Source organism: Plectropomus leopardus, chromosome 7, assembly GCF_008729295.1.
Source record: "Plectropomus leopardus isolate mb chromosome 7, YSFRI_Pleo_2.0, whole genome shotgun sequence".
In the NCBI taxonomy this organism is placed as follows: Eukaryota; Metazoa; Chordata; class Actinopteri; order Perciformes; family Serranidae; genus Plectropomus; species Plectropomus leopardus.
In genome coordinates this window covers 23,403,965-23,425,550 of record NC_056469.1, presented here as the reverse complement: position 1 = coordinate 23,425,550, position 21,586 = coordinate 23,403,965, and the positions used below count along the sequence as shown (strand labels likewise).

At 41.0% G+C, this 21,586-nt stretch overlaps 1 protein-coding gene across 2 annotated transcripts in view; it reads left to right on the top strand.

Moving 5' to 3' along the window:
- The window catches only part of cicb (capicua transcriptional repressor b), a 47,002-nt gene that overhangs the window by 20,760 nt on the left and 4,656 nt on the right, over positions 1-21,586 (top strand). For both annotated transcript variants that reach the window (XM_042489284.1, XM_042489283.1), the window contains exons 3-16: positions 5,191-5,340; positions 5,480-5,654; positions 6,244-6,355; positions 6,449-6,631; positions 6,779-6,911; positions 7,026-7,204; positions 8,805-8,943; positions 9,227-9,324; positions 9,448-10,465; positions 11,779-11,918; positions 12,081-12,241; positions 15,667-15,851; positions 18,667-19,131; positions 20,564-20,910. In XM_042489284.1, the coding sequence (XP_042345218.1) occupies positions 5,191-5,340; positions 5,480-5,654; positions 6,244-6,355; positions 6,449-6,631; positions 6,779-6,911; positions 7,026-7,204; positions 8,805-8,943; positions 9,227-9,324; positions 9,448-10,465; positions 11,779-11,918; positions 12,081-12,241; positions 15,667-15,851; positions 18,667-19,131; positions 20,564-20,910 (3,485 nt within the window). The remainder of the gene's footprint in view (positions 1-5,190; positions 5,341-5,479; positions 5,655-6,243; positions 6,356-6,448; positions 6,632-6,778; positions 6,912-7,025; positions 7,205-8,804; positions 8,944-9,226; positions 9,325-9,447; positions 10,466-11,778; positions 11,919-12,080; positions 12,242-15,666; positions 15,852-18,666; positions 19,132-20,563; positions 20,911-21,586) is intronic.

The following is a 21,586-nucleotide window of genomic DNA, read 5'->3' as shown; positions in this document are numbered from 1 at the left end:
GTTTCTGTTTCTATATATATATTTTCTTTTCTGTCATTTTAAATGTAGCATTAAAAGAATCAAGAATATAGTTTTGTGGATATTTTTCAGGTCATTTTTAGTTACCTTTCACGAATTTGTGGGACATTTCTTCCTGTCTCAGGCTGCTGATTTTAAATGCTCATGTTTAAGGGTTAACCCTGTGTGGAAACCCCTGGTCTTAAAAGAGGTACAGACAGTCATCCCATATTTTTACATGATGCAAGATGCTTAACTGGTGATAATGACTTGGCAAGATACAGCCAGAGGAGCTTTAAATATATTGCAGTTATGCTCCTTTTTTTGAAAATATTTCTTTTGTCTTGTTTAGTTGCACAAATACAAATTTAGATTTACCAGTATAAGTAAGCCCTTTTTATTAGCAAACCCGGGGCTGAGAGGGTTAACTTTTTTACTACTGAGGACAGCGGCTGCCAGAAGCTCTCACAACCTCATTGGTCATTTACTGAGTCCTGATGCGCTGACTGGCTGTAGTGGTAATGAAGTCCCTCCTAGTATTGTATTTGTCTCATGGATAGATGAGCTAATCTGACTTCTTGACTCATACAGTATGCCTGGAAACCAAATCATGCCTATGAGTCTTCTTCCTCTCTGTTGTAGCTGTGTTATACCTTAACAATATGTAGGTATCTTTAAATACTCTCCCTTTGTCCCTCACCCCACCCCCCCACGCCCTTCCTCCCTTTAAGAGAAAGTCTGTTTTCACAAGTTGTTTTCTCTCCAACCCACCCACCCTCCTCCTCCATGCCTCCCTCCCTGCCTCTCCTGCTGAAAATGACTCTCAGTCTATTTTTACCCTCTGGTCCTCTCCACCCATTTTCCCTCTCTTTCTAACCACCCCTGCTCTCCTGTCTTCAATTCTCTTCTTCTCTCTCTCTCTCTCTGTCCCTGTGAGTGTTGCATCAGAACATTTAAAATTTTGTCTGGAGGAGGCACATTTACATGATGGAGACATGGAAAAGATATTTGGGGATTTGAAGGGCTTTTAATGTTGGAAAATTACATCATTTGTCTGTCTACTCTTCGCTGGCTGTCTTTAAAACTTTGTAGACTCTAAATACGATGCTTCGTCAAGTTTACCAAGCTATTCTGGGCCTATTTCCAGCATAGTTATGTGTCAAAATAATGTAAATGGCTTTGCTCTCCATTCACAGAACATGCTGTTATTGTCTCTACCTAGGGAACATACGGAGTTTGGCAAAAGAGCGATTATGTACGCAGCTCCTGTGGAATCGTCTGCAGAAGGACTTAAAGCTGCGCTCATTGTTTCCTTAACGCTCTGTCAAAGCACAGGACTTTTGTATGTCATCTTCTACATGCCAGTGTCACAGTGCATCTTAGCTGCCCTTATTTTTTGTGGTTCACTTGTAGCACATATTTACATGCTTTTATTCTCTCCTTTAAGTAGACATTTTGAATTTTGTATTTTTTTCCTACTTTGTAACTTATGTTGCTGCCTGACTTGGCCAGGACACAGGAAAAAGACATTTTTGATCTCAAGGTTTTTTTTTCTGGTTAAATAATGGTTTATTAAAACATTTTTTTAAAAAAACAGTGTTTCTAAAACCAAAGTAGCATTACCAGAGAAAAAAAAACCTTTTTATTAGTTAATATTGCTGATTTATAATGTAGTCAGCCTTGTAATATGTATATATATAAAGTAGGAAAAAAATACAAAATTATATATATATATATATATATATATATATATATATATATATATATATATATATATATATATATATATATATATATATATACAGGTTAACGGGAGGTGCGTTGTCATCTTGACCTCAGAACCCTTGTGAACGTCCACCCCCTGTGCAGATTGCATAAAAAGACCAAAAGCAGCTTGGAAAGTAAACAGCAGATAGCTCACTAGCGCCGTCCTGCACCGGAAGGTCTGTATGGGTATTAAACCATGGTATTAAATGAGCGTAAGAGGGAGGGATCTTGACTAACTTCTGTTAACCCATTGGTTGGCCTACATCTGAGTGTCGGCTATGGATTGGTTCTTTCACGCGTCAGTCAAGGTTTACTACGAGTCCTGCACCAATGGCATAAGCGTGGGGTGGGATTACTGAAAGAAACACAAAAGTACACATTTTTGAAGCATTTATTAAACACAAGCTAGTGTTTCCACATAGATACGATAAAAATACGTGATTATTCTTTGTTTATTAGGGTTGTGTGCTTTAGATAAGCTCAGTTTTTGTGGTAAGGGGAGGCGTTGGTGGTAAAGCCGGGTGAAATTTGCATATGACTGACATTCCACTGCACACGCTGACCAATCAGAGCCTGCGGCGGGCAGATGACAGGTAGCTCTCTCAGCCAATAGCAAGGCGGGATTCGCCGAGGGGAGGTGGGACAAGGCTGGGCGAGGTTGACAGGACGAGAAGGGGGGGGGGGCGGGTGCGGGGGGGGGGCAAGCAGCCTAGTTTACAACAAGAGGAAGAGGGAGGGAAAGAGAAAGAAAGGGCCAAGGCTTGCGAGAGAGACAACGAGACAAAAATAAGGGAGTAAACTCGGGCTGGGAGCTGTGTAGAGAACATTTCTGGACCAAAACAACACTCGTAACATCAAGTATTAACCGCACTGGACGGTGCGCGCGCCGATGTCGTCCGCACGAAGTGGCTAGCTAACCTGCTGCAGACGGACGGAGCTCAACAACGGCTTTAACGTTACTGTATTCTCGTGAAGCCCCCCCGTTTGGTCCCGTCTTTAACCAGCCGCTCGTTTGCTGCCTTGTGGGAGAGAAACAACTGCGATTCATCACCCCTTTTTCTGCTCGGAGCCAGGAGCCCTCACCGTGGTCGCTTTTATCGCTGTGTTGTAGACTAACTAGCTAGCGTCAGGTCTGTGGCCAGATTGGCCAGGTAGGACCGGAGCTGGTGAATTTGGAGGCTGTACAGAGACAAGCTGAGGTTGTAGTAGAGACTATAGTGTTTGCTAGCTCTCCTGATAATCAAACTGATGGATAGCAGGGTTTGTAAGCACCGGGTGATGGATGAATGCACCAGACTTACAGTCAACGATATCTGCTAATGCTTAGTAAACACCCCAGTTGGTCGCTTTTCTTTATTTCGGATCTTGGCAGGTGTTAACTAAAGTGCCAGGTTAAGAAGTCAGGTGCATGGTACAACTGTGGGGGCAGGTAATGGGAAAAACAAGTTGGTATTAATGCACTTGTCAAGCAGCCCTCGTCGGATTATTTTGGCAGTTTGTATACGCCTTTATAGCTGAGACATGAGAACAATCGCGTTTCTTTTGCCTCTGTCTGTGCGGCGGGTGCACGACCAGGGGCGTTCCCGAGAGGTTGGTCCAATTTGGAGCGGTACACTTGAGGATCCGGTTGTTGCAAGAGGCAGCTAAATTAGCCTCTCTGATGGTTTAATATATGAATCAGGAAGTATTAAATGTGTAAGTAAAGGGTGCACACTTGGACAATAATTTCTCTCGCCGCTCTTCCAAGTTATAAACGTATCACCTTAGCTGTTATCGCCCCCAATTTGCTTGTTGCAGTATTGCTTTGCCTGATCGAAACGGATCCCTCTTAAAGCGGCCCTTCAACTGCTACACTCGGGGGCTTCATGTGCTTGCCGAGCCCACCTGCCTGCAGCCGCACTGTAGCAAGGTTTGGCATGGCCCAGAAAGACTGCGTAGTTTCCGGGCGGATGTTTTAATCCAGGCCGTGGATGGGCTAGAGGCCTTGTTAACCCCTTCATCACCAAGCTGCTGTAGTAATGTAAACAAACAGGGAGAGAGGGCATCGGGGGTAATTAGACCAAAGGGAGGAGGAACCCTGCTTTCGATCATAATCATCGTTTCAGTGGCACGTTAATACACTGTTGCATTGTTTTATTTTGTTTTTTTAAAAAAATTAACTTAGGTTTTGTGATGTATTGTAATCGATTATAGTACACTCTGTCCACTGATGTTTGTTACATGTGCGTTGTTAGATTGCGGCATTCTGCGATACGGAGAGATGGACTCTACTTGAAAGACATATTTCATGTTTACTCAAATTGGAATTTTTTTTAAGAAAAGGATCCCTCTATATCACATCTTAAAATCCTCGTGATGCAGTCATTACTGTGAATGATGACCGCAACCAGTAGGGATGAAACGGATACAGACACCATTGAGCACCTGTCGTCATCTGTGAGCTTCCCAGCAATATTAGCCCGAGATTTTGGATCAAAGATGTTTCTTTACCTGGATTTCTTTTTGTTGTAGAATAATTTTTTAAAGGATACATTATTGTTATTTTTGGGAGACACATCAAGGATTTCATTGAACCATGTTCTCATCAGAGAATCCACAGTACCTCCGACAAGGATTAAGCATGTTTGGTTAGTCCATGTCACTTTCTTTACTGTTACTACTCTGACAACACAGTATCATTTGATTTTGCCAGATCTGTAAACATACAGCAATACGTCATTATTGTTTACTTGTAGCATCATTCTTGTGCTGAATTAACAACAGACAGAACCTATTTTTGAAGGCATGTAAGAGACAGATTTTTTTAAAAGTAAAAATACTCATACAATCCCTTATTCATTTATGGGGGTTCAGAGTGTACCAGCTTCTGTTCTCCATCCAGCCTGTTATTGAGAACAGAGAGTCCTTTTGTAAATTTGCTGTTGTTGGAGTGATTTAACCAGTTAAGTGGCTGGAGGTGGGATACTGTGGCAGCTCTGATATTCTCTGTAGTTCTCAGAATACTGATATTGTTGTATTCTGCCACATAGTTGACTGCATTCACCATGTGTCCCTGATGTTAACCAGTCCCTTATTAGATGGTTAAAATGAAAGCTAGTAGTGCTGTGCATCATTGGGAGTAACCAATAATGGTTCTTAATTTGTGGTTAATTTGTGGTTATATTGCTCCAAAATAATTTTAAAAACATGTGGTAGCATTGCAGACTAATTGTAAGAAATGATTAGAGACAGTGATAGGAGTAGGAATGCATGTCTGGTGGGAGTATAGCAGTGATTCCCCAAATAAGGAAATAGCATCGTGGTGTTCTGAATGCAAAGAAGGCCTCGTTCTTTTGAATGATTTCTGCGCAGGGAAGAATTTTATTAAGCACTGGACATCAGATGGTGTTGGCTGTTAGTAATAAACAATGCTGTTTTCCTCTGCAGTGTGGACCAATGTAGAGCCCCGGTCAGTTCCAGTCTTCCCCTGGCATTCATTGGTCCCTTTCCTGGCACCCACCCAATCAGAGGCTTCTTCTCAGCCAGGAGACGGCCAGCACCCAGTCAACCACCCCCAAGCAGCCAGTCTGAAGACAGGTATTGAATACATTTATGTCTGACCTAATAGCTGTAGAGATTGTGCTATTCTGTGTAATCTTTCTTAGATTTTAATGCTGTTTTGAACACCATATATTGTTTACTTTGCTCTGATCAAGTAATCGTTGTTCTTCCTCAGAGTGTCAGGGGGTGGCAGCGCCGTCACAGGAGCCTGCAGAGCCACCTCCCATTGTAGAGAGAGGTCCTCCATCTCGGCCTCCTCCCTCTTCTGATGAGCCGCCTCCAGAGAAGGAGAAAGGAGATGCAGAGAGGGAGAGGCCTGACAGTGAGACAGAGAGTGACGTGGATGACCCGTAAGTGCAGGGTTGTTTTTTTTTTTTTTTATTGTTGTTTGTTTCACAGTGATTTTGTGTGTAAAGCTGTGAGGTTACACAAAGTCACACACTGCACATATACATTTATCAGTGTCCATATATAAAAAGTGGTTATGTATTTGTCCTAGTCAGCCTTCACAGTAATTTTCTGTGTGGTACTGTGTACCCACACATACAGTATGGGAGTGTGATATTTTCTGTATCCTCGCGCTAATTTGGGCAGAAGAGCTCAATGCCAGAACAAAGCAGATGGGAACAAAAGCATTCCATCTCTGGGCTCTATCACTATATGAAAGGCAGTGGCCAGGCTGTCAGCCATTGAAATGGATGAGCTATCTGCTGAATCTGCTCTGATGTATCTCATGGGAGATGAACTGCTTGTGCTCTGTGTCTACATCTGATAGACTTGCAGCTTTAAGATAAATAATACTAGTGAGGAAGCAGAAAGTTTCCCAGTTTTAAATATTAAAGAGGGGAAGACAAAATTGTAAGCCTGCTTGTTCATATTGTCCCCAGGGAAAAGATATAATAAAGATTACAAACAGAGGGCTGTTTTTGTTTCCTTCAGCTTCCTGCCAGGAGTTGTACCAGAGCCACCACTTTCTACATCACCAGTGAAGAGGCGCACTCAGTCCCTTAGTGCGCTGCCCAAAGATGGAGATAAGAGCAGCCCTGGAAAGGTTGTCTTTTTACTGCTCTAACTAGAACATCAAAATATTTAATGTTCCTCTCACTTAAAAATATCTCTATATCTCCCTTGCTCACTCTTTCAGAGAGAGAAGGACCACATACGGCGACCAATGAATGCGTTTATGATTTTCAGTAAGCGCCATCGAGCGTTGGTGCACCAACGGCACCCAAATCAGGACAACAGGACAGTCAGCAAGATTCTCGGCGAGTGGTGGTACGCTCTGGGGCCTAAGGAGAAACAAAAGTACCATGATTTGGCCTTCCAGGTACACTGATGCATTTACAGACACCAAAAAGACACACAACTTAAGACATACGACTTAATGCTTCTGTCTTAACCTGTAATATATACACTATGTTTTTGTCTTCTTTTTCACCCCCTCCTTCCTTCTTGTGAATTCGCCTGTTCTCAGGTAAAAGAGGCCCACTTTAAGGCCCACCCAGACTGGAAGTGGTGCAACAAAGACAGGAAGAAGTCCAGCTCTGAGGGTCGGGGAGTCCCAGGGGGCAAAGACATCAGAGAGAGGAGCATGTCTGAGTCTACAGGTTGGTTTCACTCACCTCGCACAGTATACAAAATACACATGTATATTTTTTCAACATTTATCAGTTTTCTTATCAATTTCAGTCCTTACACAGTCCTCTTTTGCCTCCTGATAGAGCCCCATTCTGTGGAGCTGAAGGGTGTTGGTCCAGGTCTGGTGGGCGTGTCTGAAAGGAGTACAGGAGAAGGTCATGTGGGCCAGCTTACCCGTCCCAGAGCCTTCTCTCAAAGTGCCATGCACAGCCTGGAGCGGAGTGACAGGGGTAACACACAGGCCCTGGCAGAACTGGCACAGGTAAGAGAGGAGCTCAACTCAAAAACATGGAAAGATGATTTTGTAATTTGCATCTTTGCATATTGTAATTTGGAGACCATTATCACTGCTGGAGAAATGAACAGTGTTCTACTGCTGTTTTTGTAAACAGATAAGCTGGTTTGTTTTCCAAAGAAGTCACTGCAACAGAAAGAGTTTTGTCTGACAGACATGCTTTTCCCATACATGGAAAAAATGAAAATGAGTACTAGGCATTTTCAGTGATCAATCTTTCATACTTAACATGTACTACACAGAAGTCACAATGTTTCTAGGGCTGACGTTAACCAAAGAAAGTCTTGGTAAACTAAAAATCTGCCTTCAGTTCAACCAAGCAATTGATCAATTTCGGAGAAAAAATTCTGCTTGTCATCTTTAGATAAATTAATTCAGCCACAGTGCACTGAGTGCATTTTACCTGGTGGAGTTGCTTTTCCACCACTGAATTTTTGGAGTAATTTTTTTCCTGGAGGCGAGCGCATTTTGTCAATTCTTTAAGATGGGAGTGTTGTTGTTTGTGCTACAAATGGCAGCAGTTTGATGTAGCAGTGAGTGTCTATTCTTCACTGAGAACTGTGCATTTGGTGTGCAGAGAGTTGAAAAATGTTCAACAGTGGATTAAACCAAGCGCCAGCCTCTGTGGCTGAAAAATGAAGCTGATATGGAAGTGCCAAAAACTGCTGTTCCTTGAATGGCCTCTTGAGGCTGGCTCTGAAGCAGAGTAAATCCCCATAAACCCCTATGTTAAATTGCCAGGCTTTACAGCAATTATAAACATGTTAATAGCCTGGTACAAAACAACGGTTTTGGTCTCTGTAGCTAATTTCAACATTCATGACAACTTTACAGGGGGTGGGTTTTTATGTAACTCAACCATTAATTTTTATTAAGCCCCAGAGTTGCGCATATTTACGGGCGGGGGCACTCAAGTGACAGACTGTCTGTGAGTCAGTTCCATTCCCTGCTCCTCCAGAGCTCCAACCTCTTTTCCAAATATGGTCTCTTCTGGCTCCAAAAATCAAGATGGCAACGGCAAAAACACCAAACTCGAGGCTTCATAACAGCAGTCCACAAACAATTGGATGATGTCATAGTAACTGTGTCCATTTTTTATACAGTGTATGGCTAAAACACTGCACTTGTCACTTACACTTTTTCAAGTCAAAGTGAAGGTTGCAGCATCACATTTTATATGTACAAGTGCTGAACAACAACAGCAGTGGAGGAGAAATTAATACTGCTGACCCCATAAACCAGCGGGTCCATCCTCTCCCTGCATGCTCCAGCCTTCCTGTGATCCAGAGCAAATATCTTGTGCTGCAACCAAAGTGTCTCAGCTGAAAAAACTGTGCCTCCAAAATGGTCTAGTGCTCCTGCTTTCAGAAGAGCGCCTGAAACTTTCAACTGGGAAAAGAACGCTTTAGTGGATACACAGCCTTATTATGAGAGTAACCGCAGCAATTGTCTGATGAGAATTTCGGTAGATACTGGGTGAAACATATTGACCAACCGACAAGATGGTGTCAGCCCTACCTGTTTCGAAAGTATTACAGCTACAGAGTCTCTTACTTTCCTTTTTCAGATGTGTGGGGATGGTGGCAGTCAGTTTTCCAGTCATGCTCCACCCCTGTCACAGTCCCAGCGGGGGGTCAGCGAGGACATGACCAGTGACGAGGAGCGCATGGTCATCTGTGAAGAGGAAGGAGATGATGATGTCATTGGTGAGAAATTGGACCATCTCAGCTCTTAAAACCAAATGTTCAGTTAGATTTATAATAAATGTTAGTACACTGTGTCTGGTGTCACTGAACCACTTTGGACATTTCCAGCAGTTACATACTGTGGCTCATATTGTGGCGTCATTATATCCAATTTTTTAACTACTACCATGTTTTGATTTTAAATACCAAGAGCTAATTCAGACACTAGTACCCCCTGACTTGATTGGATTATAAAATGCAAGGATTGTCAAGTGTAGCTGTAGTGTATTTTTCTTTTCCACAGAGGACCCTTATCCTAGCAGTTCCATAGATCTCAAGTGTAAGGAGCGGGTGACAGACAGCGACAGTGAGAACGGTTCTGGAGACGAAAGCGAACAAAAGGTGACCAGCTTTAACTATCATTTTTCACTTGTTAAAGAGCTTTTCAGTCTGTCTTGTCATTTTTAAGTATTTGCTCTCAATTACATTCGTGTTCTCTCAAAATAATTTTCTCTGTCCTTTCAGAGAGTTTTCGCTCCAGTGATTTGCTCCTCTGCATTATCATCTTCCACACACCATACCCCTCATGGCAGGAGTGTCTCACTGTCCTCCTACCCCAGCAGCAAGCGTCACGATGAAGGGAGATCAGGAGGAGGAGGGTTTTCAGATCACAGGAGGAAGGAAAGAGGAGAGGGAGAGGGTAAGGACACATTTGGAGGAGAGGGAGGAGGAGGAGTGCAAGCCACATCTCTCTCCCTCTCCTCTGGCCAGTCAGTCATCTCCACGTCTCCAGCCGGAGGGCATCCTTCCTCATCAGTAGGTTCACTGGGGGGAAACCCTCCCCTGGGCATTGGCGCTGTCCGGGTGGCGTCTACGGTGGTGACCAATGTAATGCGTCCTGTTATCAGCACACCGCTCCCCATCGCCAGCAAACCCAGAGATGGAGGCACATCATCCAGCCCGCATCCGCCAGAGAGGAAGTCCCTGACTCCCCACCAGCAGCCACAACTTCTGATTGGTTCGGGAGCAGGAGGCGGAGCCCCGGCCACAGGGGGTGGGTACTACTCTTCATCATCACCTAATCCTGTAGGTGCAGGCGTGGGCCCTGGTGGTGTAGTGACTAATTTGGTGTTAGGAGGGGCTCTGTCTGCTCAGCCTGCTGTTCAGCTCATCACCCCTGCCCACCACCCTCAGCCCTCTCAGCAGCAGGCCCTGCCCTCCTCCGCTGTTTCAGTACCACATAGCCAAACCAACGGGCCCCTGCCTCTGTCCCTGCTTCAGCCCCAGTTCCTCCCCGCTTCTTCTCTAGCACCTCACGGGGGTAAGGCCATCACACAAGTTCAGTACATCCTGCCCACCCTACCTGCCAACACCAACCCCAAGAGTCCACCTCAGCAGCTCAGCCAGCCAACCAGTATCTTCAACCTGCCCACAGCTCCACCCACACACATGTCCCTGGCCAATGGAAAGCAGCAGGGGACAAGTTCACTGACAGGATATACGTCCAGCTCAGCAGTGGGAGTGGTCAGTCCGGGAACTAGAGGTGAGACTGTTAAGGCTGCAGTCATAACCAGATGCTTATACAGGGGCTGGGTGACATAGCTAAAAATGTCATCACAGTAAAAATGGTCATATCAGTTGATATCGATAATTATCACAATAAAACACTCAAATCAACACAAAATTGCTAATTAAAAAGGTTCATTTAGGGACATTTTGAGGTAGTAGGCAACCGTTTAGGTGTGTCATTTGTGTTTAATTTTATTTTGGTGTACTTATATTTTATACAGAATCTGATTTGCTGCTGTTGTTTACAAACCAAAGAAACAGGATAATCTTTGTATATTTTTTATTTAATGTTTGTAGGCAAACGAAAAATAAAAACATTAACACTTATTTCAGTTTTTGTTTTTGAAGTTAATAATAAATATTTTTCAGTATTTTGTCAAATTATCAAGAATATCATTACTGCAAAAATACTCTGAAATATTGTGACATTATTTTAGGGCCATATCACCCTCCAAGTTTCCGTTATTATTTTTTTGTCAGATTATGACATCATTTGCCAAACAGCAGAACTTTTCACAAATCTAAACTAGATTCAAAACGATTATAGTCAAAGTAATGTCAGTAAATAGACAAAGAAATCTTAATTCTAGTCAGCAGCATTTGAAACTTTGTGCAGATGGTATAAAACATTTTTTAAGTGATTTAGCTGACAATTTTAGCTGAATAAATAAATAAAACAAAAAAGTCAACTGTGGCCAGTACTGTCTTTAAGTTTTACACACACAGTATGTAACATCTGACATTTCTCAATCAAAACAATAACAAAAGATGGACTTGTGAAGTAGTGATGAAAGTTTTTCAGATGTGACTGAGGCAGAAAAAATTTTTACAGATGAGGAGATGTATTAAAGTTTTATTCACTCTACCATTAGCCACTTTATGTCATATCGTTCTAGGCGATTAGTCAGCAAAGTTAACTTGCTAACTTACCATGAGCATTAGATGAGTCCACTATACAGCTAATGTAGTTAGTGTTATGTGCAAATTCAGTTTTGGGGTAGATCACTTATGTTATCTGTTGTCAAACAATTAGACTAAAAATAACTTTTTCAGGGTGTTGAATGTTGTATTACTGATATAATGTTATTAGCTAATCTCGTCTACTTTTTCTTCTACTACTACCACTACTTCTTATCCTTCTTCTGGTTAATAGCAGGTTTATCTATAATATTACTATAAATGATATTTATTGTTAGTATTTTATTGCCCAGCCCTAACATATATCTATTATTCTGTGGTGACTCCTAATAAAATGCCCATTCTCCTTTTTCCCTGTCTTTGCCTCAGTGCAAACACAGTCTCCAGTGCTCCAGGGCAAGATGCTTGTTCCCATGGCAACAGTACGGACAGCGCAAGCCCCTGCCCAACAGTTTCCCATCGTAGCTCCACCTCTTCCAGTCCAGAACGGCGCTCAGACGGGAAGCAAGGTCAGTGAGCACTTTCCTGAAGACACTGACATGAAAATGATAGAAATTGTGTCATTTTTTCACACTAAATAAAAACGAACCTATAGCTCACCACACACACTGCACAGTCATTCATTTGTATTTGTTGTATTCCTTTTTTATGGCTTCCTTGCTACGTGCCAGATCATCCAGATAGCTCCCATGCCTGTGGTCCAGTCCCAGCTGCCTCAGGGTGGAGCAGTCCACCCTGCCAGCCCCTTCCCTGTGACAGTGGGTACAGCTGCTGTGGTGGCTCCAGGATCAGCACCCTCCCAGGCTGTACTCCTGCCACCAGCACCCACCAGGTAGGAAAAACATTAAACATTAAAAAAAAAACAAGAAACCAAATTGCAATGAAAATAAAAATATATCGATCCTATAAATCTTGAAACACTGCTGACTTGATAACATTTGACAAGCTCGACACATAGGCTGCAACTATGTCAAATAACAACTGAATTCAGGTAACTGCTGGCTCACAATTTGTGCTGAAGTGGTAAACATTACCACTTTGTTGCACCAGAATAAACGAAACAAAGAGTGCCGATTAGTTTTCAGCAGTTATTCCAAATTGACTGTGAAATGCCTTCCTGTAATTTCCTGCCTAGCATCCTTTTTATTTTCATGAGACTAAACCAACCCACCTGCCACTTAAAGACGGTTAAAAAAAGACTCTTTCACACATGCACTTAACCATGTGAATGCGCTGTTATTTAAATGTGTTGCTATCATGTTTGCAAAAGTATTTTGCGTTCTTCAGAACAAAAAATGATGTATCACTTGTGCTAAAAACTTCTTAGCTGTGTAATCAATTTTAAACATTGGCCCTGTTGTCTTTTCTTATCCGCAAGTAAATTAAATCTGTTGATTTAGATGATCCAATTTCAGGTGAGAATTTGTTTTTCACAGAAGATTAAGAAATCGAAAATTCGAACTTTAATTCCAGCTGCTTTAAGGATGAAAATCCAGCAAAATGTTCCAAACTTCAGATTAAACAGCATATTAAAAAAAGAAAAAAGTTGAGAAAGAGTTGAAACTTAGATATCTTACTTAATATCCTTTCTACAAAAATCAAAGAAGCTGAAATCAGCAAATGTTTGTTGTTTTTACATGAAAAATGGCATGAACAACACATCAGTTGAGTCAAAGTAGTTCATTTTTTCATTTGACTTGAATTGATTAATCGACTAATCGTTGCAGCTCTAATTGGCATATGTGCTATATTATATTTGTGCATAGTTCTGTCTGATGAGAAAATGATGGAGAAATCTACAGCGTGTTTGTTTGAAAGCCTAAAAGCTGTTTCTTTTCCAGATAGATAAACACAACAACGTTAAAGATCAGATGTCTGAAAGGGGCTATAAACAAATTATGTGCCAGTAAATCTTGACTCAGCTCTGACAAACAGGCACCTATTTATGAACATATGCCAGCCTCGCTCATCCTACCCTGGGCTCCTGTTGATCTCTGTAGTTGTTCCATTATTGTCAGATTCTTTGGAGTTTACATGAGCCAAATATTTGTTTCCGTATGATATAAATCCGACTGACAACTTCCATGAAACGATTCACACTGTGCTTCCAAAAAAAAAAAACAAAAAAAGAATAGATAAGGAGTTATATTTGCATGTCCTGTAGAAGTGCTCCAGATTAAATATTTAGAAAACGGTGTTCAAACACATGAGCAAACAATTAAAAAGATGAATCAGCTTTGATCACCTCTACTTGTTTAGTGCTGTGCTTTTTAATGAAGCAAAATTTCTTTTTCTTTTTTTTTTTCCCAGAATATATTTCTCCCACTGTTATCAAATGAGAGAGAGCAAGCCACTAATGGGACTCGCATTGATTTCGAATCTGACTAAAACTATTAAACATCACTTTACTAAAGATAAATCCCTTGCAGCCATCTTGGAGTTAAATCAACTGTGTGTGCATGAAAAGAAATTTTGTTTTTACCCCAAAAATAGAAAGTAAAGCAATTAGAAGATCGTTTACATAACAACTTTCTCCCATTGGATAGATGATAAAAGATTTATTCAGCCATTTCAGACAGAATAAACATCTCTCCACATGGCCCAGTTCATGCCTATCAGGTTTAAACAAGGCTGATTTATTCTGAGTGGACTGTTACTCTTGTTATTAGTGGGATAAAACAGATGTTATCTAAGTAAAAACTGTATTTCTAGCATTAGAATTGTACATTTATGCACAGGAATCAGATGTGTTTAGTGTTTGTGAAATGCTAGTTTGCAACACCTTTCCACAGGAGGCTTCTTTTAAAAATTTGAATTTTACAAATAAAAGACAAAGCATCCGCAAGTGTATACAAACAACAGCTAATCCATGCAGAAAAAATATGTCCACAAATAAATACACAAAATACATCCCCAAAGACACACACTGAAATACATCCACACAAAATACAAAACTCCATCTGTGCCCAGAGTACTTTCTGTGCTCTGACAATGTGCTACAATGAATAATGGGATGTTTTATATATTCCAATAGTGCTACTATTGAATTGGGGTGGAGGAAAAATTGATAGAGCATTGCATCATGATATTTTATGTAGCAATATTGAATGAATAAACGGACTCCAAGTTTCAATATTTTATTAAATAAATTATAAATGTTACAAGTACAAGATAAACTTTAGGTACTCTACTAGAACAACAAAATCAATTGCTGTAATTTCAGTCTACTAGATACATGTTGCTGCAATAAAATGACTGAAGTTAGATGAGCCAAATAAAAATTTGACAAAAAAAATCCTGAATTTGCAGTTAAAAACATGTAATAAATTACAATTTTGTTCCAATACTCAGCATATTTCAAAACATTTAAAATCCCAATAATGTTGTATCATGACCTAAATATAATGATATTATTGTATCGGTGGGCTTTTGATGATTCCCACCCCTGCTAATGAACGGTACAGCTCAAAAAAAATTATATATACAAATTCAGTACGTGGCAGCAGATGTTTTAATGGTGGTAGGCCGCCACAAATAAATGAATGTGTGGGGAAACTCTGTTCTCTTTTAGCCGTGATTGAATGCATCTATTAAGAATCTAAAAATTATGTTGCAATTTTAATTCAAATAAATATATCCCTTTTTTTGCGGATTGAAGAAACCTCAGTTACATTGTGTTACTCCAGGTTTGATGAATGATACATTTAAGGAAGCTGTATTGCTCGTAATGGCAGGGATGTCCAGATTACTTGGAGCATAGCGAGCAGACAATAGGAGAAACAAAAACTCCAGCAGGGGTGCAGCTGTAGCAGTGCAGCTCTATTCTGGATGTGTTAGTCATGCTGCTGGTGGCCCAAGTTGCTTCTGCCTGCCACCCCCACACTACCTCTCAGCTCCTACCACACGCACGCACACACACACACACACACACACACACACACACACACACACACACACACACACACAGAGAGCACTAGTCATCTAGTGCTGCTCGCCGTGATGTACACTCACCCACTGACCCTCACTGCAGCACTTCTTTTTTTGTCTTCCTCTTTCCTTGTAATCATGCCTCTGTTCCCTTCATTCCTGTTCTGACTCATTATTGTACCATAACACCTTCTCTTGCCACAGCTACACCTTTCTTGACATTTTTCATTACAAAAATGTCCTTGTCTTCGCTCTGCCTGTGCAGTCTTTATTTTTATACTTAATATTTCTGTCCTTTAATCACCTTGTCTTCTTTACCTCCTTGTCCAGGATCACCTATGTCCAGTCCACTCCAGGGGTCCCATCCACTTTGCCTCTGGTCTCCACAACAACAGGCTCCTCCACCACACAGCAAGCCCTGCCCGGATCTGCGTATGTCCCATCGCCCCTGGCAACACTTGGGTTCACAGCCATCGCACCGCCAGGACAAACGCTGGTTCAGCCACTGATTGCAGGTCAGTGCTGTGAAGAGCTGAATACATGCATTCTGGTTCTGAAGTAATGTATGAAATGAGCTATATGAACTACAACAATGGTAGGCAAATGGCAGCACTTAGGACAAATCTGGCCATCCAACAAAATATTTTGACCTCTGACAGATGTGAAAGTTTTTCATTTCATAGCTTAGATTTCAGGTTTTTTTTATTGATAGACAGACAGATAGATAAATATGTGCTGAGAATAACAGGCATGCCAAGTAGGTTCTCACATATAAGGAATATGCCTTGGTGTTGGGTGCATAACAACAAACATAATAGAGAAAAGAAAACATAAAAGCAAGTACCGCAATCAGGAGTCAAGATTCACAATGAAAGCATATTTTTTTAAAAACTAAAAGAAATATTTTATAAATAAGCTTTAAAAGAAAAGCCTAACTTGTGTTTAGAGAATATGTGCAATAATGTACAGTGATGATAGTGATTAAAAGATGAAGATATATGTTAATATAACGTATTGTGGCACATGTTGAGACTTTACATAACAGACTTTTTGTGGGATGCGAATCCACGTCAGTGGGGGTCCCGGGCCTTGTTGATAATGCCAGCTGCAGATGAGCTGAAACTTCTTTTTGTGGCTTGAGGTTTGACCTCTTAACAGTGTTTTTTGATTAGATGCCTGAAATAAGGTCTGTGGTTAAAACAAGCCAGAGACTCAGTAAATACCCCACTCGTGAAATTTGATGCTTTTATGTGTCTTAAAAAAGGTGGTTGCTAATAAGTTGCAAAATGAGACTGCAAAACGTCGTCACGCTGAGTTGCCCAGAACAGGGCTTTACAGCCTCATTGTGTTGGCGACATCAAGTCAAGTGACTGTGGTATAGTTGTACTTTGGCTTTTTATTTCCGGTGATGGCATTTAAGCTTAAAAAATCCAAAAAGTCAAAAAGTGGTTTTCAAATGTGAAGACTATCTGTGAACAAAACATATAAGTATCATAAACTCCTTTCTTTGCCACTATACTTATTTTCTACAGTAATCCAAAATCCAATGGAAAGATCCCATAGGCTTTAAAAGATGGAATCAGGGCAAAGCTAAGTTCTGCATTGGCCTACAGAAAAATGTCATCCTATACGCACGCTATAGCTGTTTCCAATATATATATGCTGTTTCCAATATATATATATATATATATTATATATATATATATATATATGAGGTAAGCCGATTTTTTGTACACTACTGGCTAAAATATTGTACTGCAAAACTCGATACTGTATAAAGTTAGGATGTAGTGTAGTGTGATGTAGTGTAGCTATTACATATATATATATATATATATATATATATATATGTATGTATATGTAATAGCTACTACCATCCTAACTTTATACAGTATCGAGTTTTGCAGTACAATATTTTAGCCAGTAGTGTACAAAAAATCGGCTTACCTCATCATTTTATACTAACAGGAAATTATAAAATATGTTGAATGCCAACCAAACTGGCTTTTGGAACACTTCTGCCAATTAAACTTCACAAATACGCATTGAAATGCTTTTTCTGAGATTTAATACTTTTTTTCCCACAAGATCTTTCACCACCATCTGCATTCAGTTAAGCTTTTTCCAGCTCTGAGCAGCTTCTATATTTCCTTTATGCATTACATTGTGGAACAATAGTGTCCCTCAACAGCACACTCAAAAATACGTCCATATTTAGCATGCATATGCTCACTTTTTTCCATATCAGCACACTACGGTACATAATGCACATACTCACTGCTGTTCCCTATGAATTCAAACACATTTAAAATGCCTTGCCTTAAGCCTGTTTAACCCAAACAGATCTGTGCTAACGACTTTCATTCCGCTTTAATCGTAGTAGGCCTGTGTTTGTAATGTGTAATGTGTGAATGAAGTATAAATAGCCTCTCTAGTCTTGTGGCACAGAATATACATATGCGTATCCAAGTGATCTTTTGCCACACTCTGTTAGTTCACAATTGCTCGGGAAAGATCTGCCCTCAGATACACATTTAAAACAGTTTTGTATCTCAGATTAATTCATACATGGAATAAAATAAAAAAAGATATTGAATTAATATAGTCTTCTGTTTCCACTGTGCCTGTTATAGATTGTAAAATGAACAGCACTGAAACAACTGGGTTTGATTTATTTCAAAAACATGGGGAAAAGGCAATGAGCAACTTTAACACGCAGTTACTCAAAATTAGCTAGAATTTTTTTGTTTAAGTTACAGGAAAACTACCTGAAAATAAGCCAAAGAAAAGAAAAAACACAAGAAAATGACTTGAAAATTAGCAACAAAAAATGGGAAAAAATGGTGTTATCTCTCTCCTAAACTAATTTTCAGGACACTTTCTTGTCACTGTTTCCTCATTTCTTGCAAAGTTAGGAAACAGACATTACTTCCTTTGAGGCATTTCTAGTTCATTGCCTTTTCCCCTAAAGTTTTAAAATAAACCAAATGAATTTTCTCTGGTTTCAAAGATTTTTATGATTGTGAAGGCTGCCTCAACACAGTGCAGAAAATTCACTGTATTATTCAGATGTGTCACTTGACTGAATACATATACAAACATCTGTTTTGGTGGTCAGCAGTTGGTTCAGTAGTTAAATAGTTAAATACCCCACACAATATTAAAAGCACATTCACAGGGACAATTATCGACCCACAGCTGGAAGACTCAATCACAGATTTGTTAAATTAAACGGCAATTAAAACATTTATTGATGTGAATGTTTTGGATCGACACTGTGAGTGTTGCAGAAAATGAAAATATTTGGCCTCTGGGGTTTCCTTCATCCAGGTCAGCCACCGCTCCTCGCCACAGCTCAGTCTCCACAGCCTTCCACCTCAGCCCCTGCCTCAGGCTCCGGGGGCCAGATAGTCACTGCCATCTACCCTCCGTCACCTAACGTCACCATGGCAACAGGGGTGGTCTCCATGACAGCAGTACCCCCCAGCGTGGTCTACTCCGTCTCCAGCCCTTCCAGCGCTTCCCCCCACATCCTGTCCAAACACACGGCAACCCCCACCACAATTACGCACCCACATCCGCAACCCCATCCAGACAGACAGGCAGACAGACACCTGCCTCCGGACAGACCCCCGGATCGACAGACTGACAGACAAGCCGAGAGGCAGACAGAAATGCTGACGCATTCGGACAGACATCAGGAGAGGCAGACCTCCAGCAGTAGCAGCTCAGTGGCACCTCCCAGTGGCGCAGCTGTGTCCATAAGGCCCTGCAGTCCTCCACTCCAAACACCTGGTACGCCCACGTGCTCTGTTTCTATTATACACTCTGTTTACGAGGTTGTGATTGGTAGTTATATTTTTTTATTGATGTGCTGCTTGTAGCTACATCCTTCTCTGGCCCCTCTCCTGTTCATCCAAAAAAGAGATCACTTGTACGAGTAAACAAGGGGGATGAAATTTGAATTGTTTTACCTTGTTCATAAATGTACAAAAATGAGATGGAGGGAAAATACTGCATGACATTATGCAGGTGATACTTTTTTTATCATGTTATTTTATGTCAGTGTTTGACTCCTGATGTTTGATGTTATTAGTGCATCCTAAAGCTGACTACTCCTAAAAATATGTTCACAACCTGGTCTGGTAGGAGCTAGATAGCGGTGCCACTCATTTGATGATTACTGCTACTGATGGCATTTTGACACAATTGCGACCCCTCTCTCGCTATAGGGTCGCTACAAACTCCCTTCTTCTGACGCCTTTGCCTTTTTACACAGAACCAAATGAATGCGGCACCATGCTGCTTCAGTGTGTGATTTTAGATCAGTTGTCAGCATCACAGAACCAAAAGAGGTGTTATGGGCGTGACATGCAACACAACATCAGCCTCTAGTTCTAAGAATAAGATATGGGTGAATGCTTAAAACAGTGGATCAACCTGGCAATAACAATCATTTACCGCCCCTGTTATATGGCGGCTAATGTCGTCCTCTGCTCAGAGGGTAAGGTGCTCCTGAATCTACTTGTTTTCCCGATTTGCAGACGTTTTCGGCTACTGTTCTTGAGTTATCTGCTAACAGCTACTTTCTAAATCACCAACTTTTTGAAACACTTAACACGTTGTCACACCCTTGCCGGCCATGATGCCTTCCTGCTGGCTGTCCCTTTAATACAGACATCGTTTTGGTGCTGTTACTGCCCTTTGATACCAGCTTAAAGGCGAGACAACTCTGTTCCCCCATTCTGCGATTGTACTTTTTATACAGCATGGTTAGCTGGAATAACGGCATGAAATTCCTGCCTTGAAGAGGTGATGTAAAAGGAGCAATTGTTAACACTGTCTGCTCTTACAGCTCTGTTAGCAGCATTAACAGTGTAAAAAACGTTAACGCCCGACTTAAAGGAAATGCCTCTTGTACACATCATTTTGCCCTTCTTTTTTTTCTTAAAAATTGACTAGTTAGTTCCAGTTAATGCGTGTCGGGCTGTCAAAATGAACAGAAACTGACATCCCTAATATGTTAATTGAAACTGACTTTTCTTGCTGTAATCAGTCCTTCTGTTCACACTGGCTTTTAAAATACATGTTTTCAATGAAAGTGATTGAGGAAAAATCCACAGCCCTCTTTCTCTGCAAATATACGTTCTATCCGTGTGAACCTAATATTAGGGTTCAGCTCTCTGAGTTCATTGAATCAACATGTTGTCATCTTTCTGCGTTCCAGGCAGTGCACCAGGTACACCCAAACTAACCCAGCTTCCAGTAAGGACGCCTCAGAAGGTGAAGGCAACAGTGGCGAACATCCCCGTGGGCAGCTATGAAGGAGGAGGCCGGGGAAAAGAGAGAGAAAGGGAGAAAGACAGGGAGCGGGAGAGGGAGCGCGAGAGAGAAAAGGAAAGAGAAGCGGCAGCAACTAGTCGCTTCTCCTTTGATCCTGAGCTGGTGGGGCAGACGGGGTCTCCATCAACACATCCTGCTGAGGAGCCGCTGTCCTCTGACAGACCCCTGGAGGGCTCCAGTGCAGCGGACTCCTCCGACACACGACACAGAGAAAGCACAACCACCAAAGAGGTGAGAGGAGCATCACACACTGGCTTTCAGCTCCAACATAATGAGCAGTTGATGCTGATTTCTAACATCATCTATGACCAGCGGTACACGACTTCATTACAAATATTACTCCAATGCTAGAAGTCATATTACTTCTTGAGATGAATTACTGGAATACTTGCTTATACAAATAAGTATTCAAAGTATTTTTTCATTTAATCTCAACACATTGTTTATATTTTCACAATACATTAACAGACCCTAATGACTCTAACACAGCCCTCTCTCTGATTACACGAATATGCTGTAAAGCCTGCAAAAATGTCCACAGAAAGACTAATTAACAAAAGGATCACCATAATCTTTTTTTTTTTTTTTTTTTTTTAATTTAACTGCAGCTCTTGTTTGTCTCTCTGTTTCAACTAAGTGCTAGCTTAACAAGTCTTCAAATCCTCCAGCTAATGTCTTCTCTGGCAAACAGTGGCGCTGCTGTAGATGCAGCTACTTCAAAAAATTATATATTACAACCTGCCTTACCATCACACTTATATACCTTTAGCTTTATAACTGTTCAACAGCAACTCTGCTAGACAAAAAATAAATCTCACAAAAAAGTATAAAGTTACTACAGAAAATAACTTTAAGACAGCGTTAAAATTGGGTGGATTATACACCAAAATTAAAATCCAAAAGTGAG